Here is a 12045-nt window from a genome sequence, read left to right as displayed (position 1 = left end):
GGGGGGCAGTCATGGAGGCCTCCTCAAGGTAAGGCAATGTTTATTCCCTTACCTCGGAGTTGCGTTGCCCTTATGTCAGTGCTGGAAAGTTGGTTAGGATTGCGGCCTGAGACTGCCAAGAGGTTGAAGATGGCCTCAGATCTGCCATATTGGCATAGACATCCTTGCAGGTTGACCAGACATCCTCTTTTTTCCAGAACACGTCCTCTTTTTTCCTTGTGTCCTGGAAAAGAAGTTATGTGTCCTCCTTTTCCCTGTGAGTGGGCAGCGCAGAGCCTTCTTGTATTTAATAAATTATATTAAATATATATTTAAATTTAATAATAAGTAATAGTGTTTAAATTAACCACATGAAATCAATATAGGAGTGTTTTTAGCTTCTAATTTGTCACGTGCTACATTTTTCTTGGATGTCCTACATTCTCAAGTGCCTTTTCCTCTTCTGAGGTTAGACACCTAGTCACTCTGCATCCATGCAGTTTATGCATGGCTTGGTCATAGGGTTGCCCTGTTGGCACTCTCTCTTTGTGCCCTTTCTGCTCTCTTGGCACTGCTGCTCTGAACTGCCAGTGCCTCCCAACTGCCATTCCTTCTTGTCCCTGCAATATTAAGGCAGGTTGATTTGGAAGTAGCAACCCAATCCTGTGCACACCTACTCAGAAGTCAGCCTCATTTTCAGTGGAGCTTACTTGCAGGAAAGCATGCACAGGACTGCAGCCTCAGGCTACAATCCTCTCCACACTTTCCTGGGAGTAAGTCCCATTGACTATAATGGAACTTACTTTTGGGTAGACATGCATAGGATGGAGCTCTCAAGCTACACTCCTATCCACACTTTCCTGGGAGTAAGATCCATTGACTATAGTGGGACTGACTTCTGTGTATACAGGGATAGGATTGGCCTCTCAGGCTACAATCCTATGCACACTTTCCTGGGAGTAAGCCCCAATGACTATAATGGGACTCACTTCGGAGTAGACGTGGATAGGAGTCCTGCCCAAAGTAGACCCACGGAGGTGAAGGGCCCTTGTTCCCAGGTACATGCCTGCAGCCCAATTCTAAGTGGTTGGCAACCTTCAGTCTCGAAAGACTATGGTATAAGCCTACAGCACCCAGTATTCCCACGCGGTCTCCCATCCAAGTACTAACCAGGCCTGACCCTGCTTAGCTTCCAAGATCAGACGAGATCGGGCATGTGCAGGGTAACAAGGAGCTTGGAAAGTAATAAGTGGGTCTACTCAAAAGTAAGCCCCATTACGTTCAATGGGTCTTGCTCCCAGGAAAGTGCATAGGACTGCAGCCTGGCACCCTTGCAGGGGAGGATGCTGGTGGCGCCCTCCCGGGCTGTCCCCAGCATCCCTCACCTGCCCGTGTCCGCCGCGCTGGAAGGAAGCCCCGGGCGGCGGGTGGTGCGCGGAGCCTTCCCGGGGGCGGAGAAGTGGCGGGGCGCGCCCGCCCACGGAGGGGACTCCGGCCGTGACCCTCTCCGGGGGGCGGCATCCACGAGGCGACCGGGGGCGGAGGGAGGAGGAGGGCCGGGGGAGGCCGCCCAGGAGCGCAGCGCCTCCGCACAGCTGCGCCTGGAGGCGGCGAGGCGGGCATGGAGGAGCCCCGCCACCCCCCAGGCGGCGGCTGCGGCTGCTGCCGGGCAGCGGCGGGGCTGCTCTAGACGCAGCGGCGAGAGCGGAGCCGGCGAGGATGAGCTGCCAGCGCCGCGCCGCCAAGCCCCAGCTCCTGCGGCGCTCCTTCAGCGAGCAGCTCCGGGACTCCACGGCCAAAGCCTGGGACCTGCTCTGGAAGAACGTCCGCGAGCGGCGGCTGGCAGGTCGGTCCCCGGGTGGGCGCCTGGGCAGTGGCGTAGCCGGAGGGGGGTAAGCACCCGGTTGGGCAGGGGGCCTCCCCGCGGCGTGCGAGCGAGAAGGGACCGGCAGGTCAGCCCCGGGGGGGGCGAGCTTAGGCAGCGGCGGAGCCAGAGGGGGGCAAAGCATCAAGTTGGGCAGGGGGTCTCCCCACGGGGTGCAAGCGGCCCCTCCCCTTCGGAGCCATTCCCGGCGGGAATGCCCCCTGCCCAACGATGCTTTGCCCCCCTCCGGCTACGCCACTGGCAGCAGGAACCCCGCAAGCTCGGCGGTGCCCGCCTGCTGCAGCGACGCCTTCTCCGCGTTTGCATTTCCCGCCTCTGGAGTTCGAACGGGAAACGTGCATTGGCTGCCTCGCGCCTGGCATCACCTGCAGGAGGGAGACCCCGCACTTCATGGGTTTGGGGCCCGCACGCCTGCCTGGGTTGCAGGGACCCGCATGTGGCATTGCCAGGGCAGGGTGGGGCGAAGCAGCTCCACTCAAGCAGCAGCGGATTTGTTTGATCTGCATAGGGGGGCACCGTGTGGGAGTTCGGCCACAGGCACCGACATCTGGCCAGTGTGGTCGCTAAAACTGCAGCGCTCTGTAGTGTGCATCAGGGACGTGTGGTGGGTGGGGAGGCAGGTGAGGCAGAGCCTCTCCACGGAGTCCTTCGAGAAGCGCTGCCACAACTGTGTGAAGCACCCACAACCTATGCACAGAGCTTTCCGGCTAGCGCTTTTTGAAGGACTCCAATGGGGAGGTTCTGCCTCACTTGCCTCCCCACCCACTGCACATCCCTAGTGTGCATTAGAGGCTCTAGCCACTTGGAAGGCAGTGCACTAGGAGCTTTGGGCAGTCAAGTGGATTGGGACACTGCCAAACTCATTGTGCACTAAAAGAGCTCTGTGTCAGCCCAATCCTAGGCATGTCTACTCAGAAGTAAGTCCCATTATAGTCAATGGGGCTTACTTCCAGGTAAGTGTGGATAGGACTGCAGCATTAATCTCAAGGGCAGGGTGCAGTTTTGTGCAGTTGTGCCAACTTACACTTGCCTGCATTGTTGTGTCTGTGGACCATGGCTAGAATTTCTGTGCGTCATATACATCTTCATCCCCAATTGCCTTTCCGTGAGTGTCTGTGTATTGAAATGAATGAACCCATTAAGCCTAATGTGCCTTAATGGGATTGTGTATTATAAGCAGGATGCCTATGTGCATTTTGATCCATTAATCCAAGTCTGGGAAGGTGTACAAGAAGAGTTTCTAAACGTTTTCCGAACCCCCCCCCTTTCTCTTAGAAGCTCTGGCTGAGTCATCACCTCCCCCATGGGTACAGAAACCAGTTTCGCTCTATGCACTCTGACTTCACAGCCATGCTCTTGTCAAGACCCCTGGCTGGCATCCATCTTTGTGTTGTCGCATAGTTTTACGAGCCAAGCTTCCTTGACCCTCAGTCTCCACTCTAGAAATCCAGCTGGGTATATACCCTGTGTACATTTAATATAGTGTGTGTTGCAGTTGCACAGTTGCACATCTAGCTTGAGCACACCATGGAGTTGTTTGCTTAGGAGCACTTTTGGGGCCACGACAATAGCATGGTGCAAATTCCTAAAAGAGTCTCTTTATGTCTGAAGCCTGCAGCCGGCCTCTTTCAATGTGTTTTTTGAAGCTATTTTTAAATACGTTGCTTCAGGTCATGGTCAGGCGTTGTGAACTTCCCACTATGCCAGCTCCTCAATTACTGACGTCTATTTTATCCTATTAGCAAAGCAGACTGTAGGAATAGAGGCAAATCCTGAAACGCAAGTCTTGTCCCCGCAGGGACAAAGCAGGCACAGCATGCTTCTTCCAGTTGTAGTGTTTGTCATGTAGCTGGTAACAGCTGGGCATGCCCCTGTTCACAGCACACTGTTCCTGCTTGGCACTTGGGCAAGTATACACTGCAGTTTCTTTCTGTACTAAACCAAAAGCAAGCCATAGGAAGACAATAAATGCCTTCTGTTTCTCATGCTCACTTGATTCATTGCTTTTTACTGCTAAGCAGGCTGTGCCAAATGCACAACTGTTGTCATACATGACCATTCCCTTTGATGATGTACTGTAGACCATGCCCTTAGATGATGTAGACCAAGAACTTGGTGGGAGGGGAAAGAGTCCAGTGCTGTACCAGAATTTTGGGACATGCAGACTTGACCTTCTAATCCTTTCCAGAAGCACAAGCAGAAGTGCTCTTTCCCATTAAAAGCACATGTTTTAGAGCTGTGATTTTCAACCACTGTGCCACGGCACATTTTCATACCACGAATAGTCCACAGGTGTGCCACAGAAGTTTGGAGGAATGTAATTTATTAGGACCATTGGAGGATGTGAGTCCCCCGCCGCCAGAATGGGTGTGCCTTGCCAATTGTAAAAAAAAAAACTGATGGTGTGCCTTGACAATTTTAACACCTTGTCAGTGTGACATGAGATGAAAAAGGTTGGAAATTGTTTCTCTAGAGAAACAGCAGCTGAAATCTTGTTCCCCTTGTGGCCAACGGAGCCATTGCCATAGATCTAAGATCTCACTGTTCCATTCATGTACTAAGATTATATCAGACAATAAGTGGCTGTGTTAGGGGGTTGTGGGCAGTCGCAAGAAGAGAAACAAACTTCTCCTTGTTTTCTCATTCCGCCCTGTGGTGGATGCTTCTAGTGGCCCTTTCTGTGTGTTGACTGGACTAGGGCACCGAATTAATAAAATACATTATCTGCATCCACATGTACACACTGAATCAAAAGAGAGACATATTGTCACCACTTGAGCTGACGATGTGTTAGAGTTGAGGAGAATGTGTCCCATGAGCTAACTAGATGACTGCACTCTTTGGGGCCAAACTACACAACAAATGTGTAATGTGGCTATGTGTATTTTGCTTTTGTGGGGTAAATATTATATAGGAGGACCACAAAATGAGGCAAAACTGCTGTGAAGGTTGGGGATTTTAGGTCATCATAATTCAAACCCTGATCACGCCCCCCCCCCCACAATTTTTAATGGGGAAAAGTTGAAAACCAGCACAAAACGGTACTGAACTGATCAGACAGTACAGAAGGATGCCGTAGTCAATGGTATCCAAACCTGACTGGCAGCCCAGTCCTATGCATGTCTACTCAGAAGTACATCTCATTAAAGTCAATGGGGCTTACTCCCAGGATAAGGTGGATAGGATTGGGCTGTAAAGGTCTGACAAGACTCACTACCTTATCCAGATCCCCATGCAGATCATATTCACTAGTCGAGTTCGAGAACCGTTATTGGCATTAAATGCAGATCATATTAAAAGAGTTTCTGTCTCAAAACTGGGCTCAACTCCATATGAAAACGGATCCAGATCTTCTAAGATCATGTGGAGTTGGATCACTACCACACCTTACCCCAAAAGGGGAGATCAGAAGCCTGATAGGTATCAAGATAGATGAATCCAAAGATAGATTTTTGACCTATAGTCAACCCACTCCTTCCATTAATCTTTATGGTACGCATTTTAATTTAAAACCACTTTCTGCATGGTTTTCAGTAACCCAGATTGAAACAATTGCTGATATCAATTGGCTGGCAATCTTCAGTCTTGAAAGACTATGGCATAAGCCTACAGCACCCAGTATTCCCAGGCGGTCTCCCATCCAAGTACTAACCAGGCCTGACCCTGCTTAGCTTCCCAGATCAGACAAGATCGCGCATGTGCAGGGTAACAGTTAGGCCTCAGGAAGTTTGCTTAGAAGTCCTGTATAGTTACAAGTTGAGTTGTAAGTCTACAGTATTTGCTAACCAGATCACCACCTTGGCTGTGGCTGATGCATATAAAAGGATGCCTGTGTAGTGGCCTGTGGAGGCTGCAGTGGTAGTGAAAAGCAAATACAGAAAAACATTTTAATTGTTTAGTATAATTGTATAAAGTATAATTGTTCTTATACTTGATTATTTGTTTATTCTTAGGGCCCAATCCTATCCAACGTTTCAGTGCTGATGCAACCATGCCAGTGGGGCACACACTGCATTGGGGGGGGGGGGAAGCAGTCACAGAGATCCCTTCAAGCTAAGGGAAAGCTTGTTTCTTTAGCTTCGGATGGAATTGCAGTTGCACTGGCACTGGAATGTTGGATAGGATTGGGCCCTTGATCATATAAGTGGAATCACTTTTGATATATAATGCAACAAGTTTTTATTAAATGCCAACAGGTCATTAATACTTTGCATAGTTGCCAACTCCTGCCCAATAAATTGCAATTCTTGACTGATCAATATTTGTTAAAATATGGTCAATTTCTTGAATTTTTAGATCAATAATAATGGAGTAAGAGCTATTGGCAAAAGTGATTGAAATACTGATGCCCACACCAAACATGGTGATCTAATTCAGTCAACTCTGTTGTAATAGACTGATGATCTTGTGAGAAGATGTTCTTTGATGATTTACAGCCCAATCCTGTGGTCGGCGGCACGGAGCCATGCCGCTGACCACAGTTGCAAACGTGCCGTAAGACGCATTTATGGAGCTCACTGCCGGGCTCCTGCCGGTGCTAGCCCAGCGCCAGCCGGTGCTCGGCTAGTGCGGGGCAGTTGCCCAACTTCTGCAGCTTGGCAGTCTCCTGGACCGCAGAGCTGCAGAACGGGAGGCGGGGGTGTGGATGGGGGCAGGGAGGAGGCATTCTGGTGAGGGGGGAGGCTGGCGGGGGGTGGAGAGAGGGTGGAGAGAGGTGTGCCAGGGGGAAGGCGGGAGGCGTGTCGGGGGAGGGAGGGAGGAGGATCCGCAGAGCTCTGCTCTGCAGGATTCAAGGCTTTCATGCAGGACTGCGCGCCCTACACAAGCGCCTTTTGTTGGTGGTACAGTGAGTAGCCCCATTGGGGGGTTGCTTACCTTATTCAGGGAAGGGGATGAATGTCCCTGTCTCCCGAGGTGCTTCCCGCGGTAGCACAGGAGGCGCAGAATTCGGTGGCAGCCGTTCTTGGTGCCGCCGCGCCTGGGCGCTCCAGGTAGCTCAGGATTGGACTGTTATTTGATAAAATTGGTTTAAAATCCGTAATTTTATATGATAGCATAACTGAAACCAGTGATAGAAGAAGAGGTACAAATACAAAAAAATGCTTTGTTGTACCTAAATAGCTTTCATCTGTTTGTGACTTGCATCCTTTTCACTCTTGTATTCTTTAATTTTTTTACAACAGTACTTAAATATGTTTTTATTGACTGGCATGCTATCAGCTGTTTATCCTTCATAAGAAAAGAGTCAAATTAGATGAACAGCTGCCTGCCATTTTTTTTTAAACTTGCTCTCTGCCACCCGAGATCCTTGAGTGACAGTGAAACCGCCAACACCCATTGTAAACCTTTCCTTAGCAGTATTTTTTTTTAATGGAATGACTTAAAGAAGCTGTTGTGTTTTTATGTTCTCCTTGTAAGCAGTCTTGTTTCGGCCTTGTGGAAGGCTTTTGTCCATTCTTTTACGGTTTGATATCTGCACATTTGTGTATAGGCATCTGTTCTGGAAAAATGTATAGCAGCTGTAATGTGAAGATATCATCAAGGGTATCAGCTGGCCCCAGTTATATTGGTTGTTGGAAACATGACTAATAATCTTTTGGCAAATGTACTGAAAAAGCGTGGTCTGTGGGACTGTTATAGCACAATCCTAGGCAGGTCTACTCAGCAGTAAGCCCCATTGAGGGCAAATGGGCTTACTCCTGACAAAGCATGTATAGGATTGTGGCCTTAGTGAAGCAAACATGGAAGTGGTATAAATGTGTTCATTAGATCATGTAAATTACAACTTTCAGTGATGGGAGACTAGTGGAGTTAATTAGAAAACAAAATGGCACCCTGTGATAAAGATGGCAATCCTATACACCAGTGTTTCTGAAACTGTGGGTTGGGACCCACTAGGTGAGTCGCGAGCCAATTTCAAGTGGGTCCCCATGCATTTCAATATTTTATTTTTAATTGGTTAGACTTGATGCTACCATGGCATGTGACTGCATTGGGGGAATGTTACAGATCTGTACTTTTAACATGCTACTCTGTATATGCTTTTTACAATGATAGTCAATGCGACTTATTCCTAGGTAAGTGTGGGTAGGATTGCAGGATTGTTAAAAATTTTTCCTGTGTGATGATGTCACTTCTGGTTATGACAACACTAGTCCTGACGGATTCTCATTCTAAGAAAAGGGTCCTGGAGCTAAAAGTGTGAGAACCACTCCCATACACTGTTACCTGGGAGTAAGTCCCATTGAACTCAGTGGGACTTACTTCTGGTAGACATGTATAGGACTGTGTAATAAGTTATGACATGTTTGATTTTGCCTAAGACATACCAAATATTGATTGTGTGGTATCAAATGAAAGGTACTGTTAGCACAAAGTGCAATATCATATCAGAAATTGATTTTGGTACAATAAATCTAAAAAAATATGTATTATTGCTTTCCAATCATACTGTATCCCACTGACCATTAGACTTCTTTTTCTTCAGTTGCTGACAAAGTTAAATTTTTTGGTTTTTTGTTGTTGTACAGAATGCTTCATAACTCAGTTTTAAAGTAATTCTACATGCATAACTGTCTTTCTCAATATTCTGCCATTATAAAATCTGAACATTCCATTCACCAAAATCAAAACAGTTTGGTCACTACAATATTAGGCATGGAGAATCTGCCTTGTGAGGAGTATACAGTGACAAAATTTCAGAAGAATCTGACATAATTATAGCAGTTTTTACATTTTGCCTTGAATCAGATACTGTTTGCATCAGATTTTTTTTTTTTCTTTCCCCCAAAACTCATTCATATATTTTATGTTTCTCCTTCTGGCAGTCATATGTCAAAAATCCTAAGTTACCACAAGACTGCCTCTCCATTGGTCTGGTGAAAACTTGCTGCACACTTTAAACCTGCTGCATACTTTGAACCTGCTATGTACTTTATGAGAAGTTAAGTTCCCATTTTAAATCACTTAACAGACCAATCCTATCCTGTGCTGGAACAGGCAGGCCAACTGCCTGCACTGTATCCAGTGCAGGGCAAGAGATGGCTACCATAGCAAGGAGATTTATTTCCCCTTATTCCATGTAGCTTGGCATTCACCCCAATGGGGATACTCAGATCTGTCCCAGGAATTTTGGTGCAGATCTAGGCAGTCTGGTGTAATGCTGGGCTGTTCAGGAGGGGGTTAGGATATGGCCTAGATCACCTAGGCCGGTCCTATCTGTCTCCCGGGCCTAGTTCGTCCACCAGTCCACCCTCATTCCCCCCACCCCTAAACACCCTGTTCCGCTCTCCAACCACCCTTTCCAACCCCCTCTGCTGGCCACCCTCAGCCAGCGCAAACTTATTCTTCACTGGTCTGGATCCAGTGCCAGGAAGCCGGTGTATGTCCCTGTGCTGGCCTCCCTGGCTCACAAAGAGGTGCAAACGTGCCTTATGGCACATTTGCAACACTCTTGGGCTGGCACAAGGGGCTTGCACCAGGCTTGGATTGTGCCCTAATTTAACTAACAGTGGAATCCTAACTTTGACTTGGGCCAGTGCAGGTCCCCTGTGCCGGTTCCCAAGTGTCACAAACGTGTCATAGAGCACGTTTGCCCAAAAGCAGGTCACGTCAGCATGAGGCCGTGTGCTGGGCTGCCACAGCCAGATCCCGGCCAAGCAAAGTAGGTTTGCACTGGGCGGTGCAGAGGATGGGAGAGTGACTGGAGGGCGTTCTAGGGATGGAGAGGAGACATTTTTGGGCAAGGGGAGGGCAGAATGGGGGAGGATCAGGTCTGGGAAGGGGGTGGAATCGGCGGTTGCAGCGCACACCATATCCTAACCCCCACTTCTGGGCCTGGCAGCCTTACACGGGCTGCTTAGATCTGAGTAGTCTTGTAGGACAGGCTGGTAATGGGGTAATGGGTAAAATATCCCCTTACCCTGAGGTGACCTCCAACAACTTCCCAACCTGTGTTGGATCCACCGCAGGCCTTGCAAGCTGGTTGTATCAGTGTACAGTGGCATCACTAGGGTTCGCGTCACCCAGTGTGGGATGCCAGCACATCACCCCTCCCATGCAGTGGGTGGGGCAACACCCCAGGTGGTAGGCGTGGTGATGTACCATCACTCCGTCCCCACTGGTTTTTTGGCTATACCTTTTGATAGAACAAAGATAGAACACATTCTGCATGAAATGACGCATTGATTGATATATAACATGATGGTATTATTGCTCCAAACTGTGATTTTAGTGATTTTGGTCACTAGTGGTGTCTCTCTCTCACACACACACACTCACACACACACCCCGGGTGTCAACTTACTAACACCTTATTGCAGCAGTTCTCAAACCTTTAGCACTGGGACCCAGTTTTTAGAATGACTGTCTGTCCAAGACCCACCAGAAGTGATGCCATGGTGGAAGTAACATCATCAGGCAAATTAAAATAAATAAGTATAAATAATTAAAGTAAAATAAATAATTAAATAAGCAAAGCCAGCCTTGTTCCACCAAGTGAATTTCCTCTGTAGCCTGCCTGCAATAGCACCCCCACTCCAAAACCAGAAAGGTTTTCAGCCCTAACCAGTGCCCAGTTCAATTGAAGAACTTCTGTTTAAACCAGATCACTGTCAGGATCCACCTGGCTTTGCAAGATTCAAAAAAGTTCACCTTATCAGTTGAAGCCTGTTTTGATCCTTTTGGGGGGGGGGGGGGAGAGTGCCTTCTGGAGCACTTGTTTAGCTGCAGGTGCATAGGATCAGGACCATTCTGGTAGCTTTGCACTCTCCTTCACCTGATCTTCCACACCAGCCAAGGCACAGCTGTTTACTCCCGAGTAAACGCGACCATGAGACTTAGTTTTGCTTCCCATAGGGCTCAATACATTCATCTGCTTGGAGGGAGGTACTTCCTTGTCAGGTGTTTTTGGGGGCTACATTCATTGGATCAGGACCATTCTGGTGTCATTGGATTCCTCTCAGCCTGCCCTTTCCGACAAACTAAGGCAGGTTTGTCTATTCGCGAGTAAACGTGTGATACGACTCACTTTTACTTTCCATAGGGATACATGCATTTTTTGTTCTCCAGTTTTTTGGCCATAACGTTTGATAGAAAGGAGATATTTCACTCTGGTTTTTTGCATTGCAATTTGCTCGAAATTCTGCATCCAACGATATATAATATGATGGGGTTACTCCTAACCACTGCTATTTTAGCGTGTCACCCCCCAAGTGCGCATCACCCCCCGTGCAAGTCACCTCATGCGACCTGCACCCTCTGCTCCCCCCTGGCAACGCCACTGTCAATGTAGGTTAGAATTGGGCTGTCCAGGTACTAATTTGCATCTTGGTCTGTTTGACAGATTGAGGTTGTCATGGTGAAATAGGCTTCCAAAACCAGCACTTCCCATTGCATCCTGGCACTGCCCCATATCAAAAAGTCTGGACCTTCTCATCTATTCATTCACAAATTGCTAATCCAAATTCCTTGCATGTTTCATAGATGTAGTTTTACCAATTACAGTACAATTTTGGCATACCATTTACAATTGCTCCTTTAACTAGGTCATCTGCTGCTCTGCTACACCTGATGAAACCAGCCACATCACTCTCTTCCATGAGAGTCTTGCTGGGCCATGCTTCAGAGATTCCCATCAGCTTACCCTTGGCCATATAGTGATGTGTGTGTTCACCTGAGCTTCTGTCTGGCAAGTGCTATAATTAATACGTTTTAAAACCAGTTGATGATAGATTCATAGCAACAATAAAACTGATAGTATATCACCTTCTGTCCTTCAGTCCAGAAGACTGAACAGAATAAGAAAGATGAAGAGTTAATATTGGACATGATGAGCTTCATGCACTTTTTTAATTTGACTAGAGAGAGAGAGAGAATTTTCTCCTATGTATTTGACAGGTCTAATGCTTTGGAGGGGCTGTAGAATACCTATAAATGCCATGCTAATAAGATGAAAAACTCAGAAATTACAAGCCTCAGAATAGCTGCTCCCAATTAAATTAAAACCTTATATTACTGTGCGCTTAATAAAAAGTTGTCTCTATATGGTAACCTTGTGTTTGGGGAAGATCCAAGAAAAGAACTTAGTGCCTTTTCTAAGCTTTGAAAACTGAACTTGATTTTTAATATTGCCTGGAATTCTGCTGTGATTCTGATTGCTTGATAAAGCATGAAAAGCCGAG

General features: G+C 47.6%; 1 protein-coding gene and 1 pseudogene across 1 annotated transcript in view; one reads left to right on the top strand and one right to left on the bottom strand.

Moving 5' to 3' along the window:
* Nucleotides 1-1100: 1100 nt before the first annotated feature.
* LOC136646228 (5S ribosomal RNA) lies at nt 1101-1219 on the bottom strand (annotated as a pseudogene).
* Nucleotides 1220-1586: 367 nt separating this feature from the next.
* The window catches only part of STARD13 (StAR related lipid transfer domain containing 13), a 171455-nt gene continuing 160996 nt past the window's right edge, over nt 1587-12045 (top strand). The window contains exon 1 of the mRNA XM_066622499.1: nt 1587-1825. Coding sequence (XP_066478596.1) covers nt 1699-1825 — 127 coding nt within the window. The 5' untranslated portion in view covers nt 1587-1698. The remainder of the gene's footprint in view (nt 1826-12045) is intronic.

Source organism: Tiliqua scincoides, chromosome 3, assembly GCF_035046505.1.
Source record: "Tiliqua scincoides isolate rTilSci1 chromosome 3, rTilSci1.hap2, whole genome shotgun sequence".
Lineage (NCBI taxonomy): Eukaryota > Metazoa > Chordata > Lepidosauria > Squamata > Scincidae > Tiliqua > Tiliqua scincoides.
This window is presented reverse-complemented; position numbering and strand designations above follow the sequence as displayed.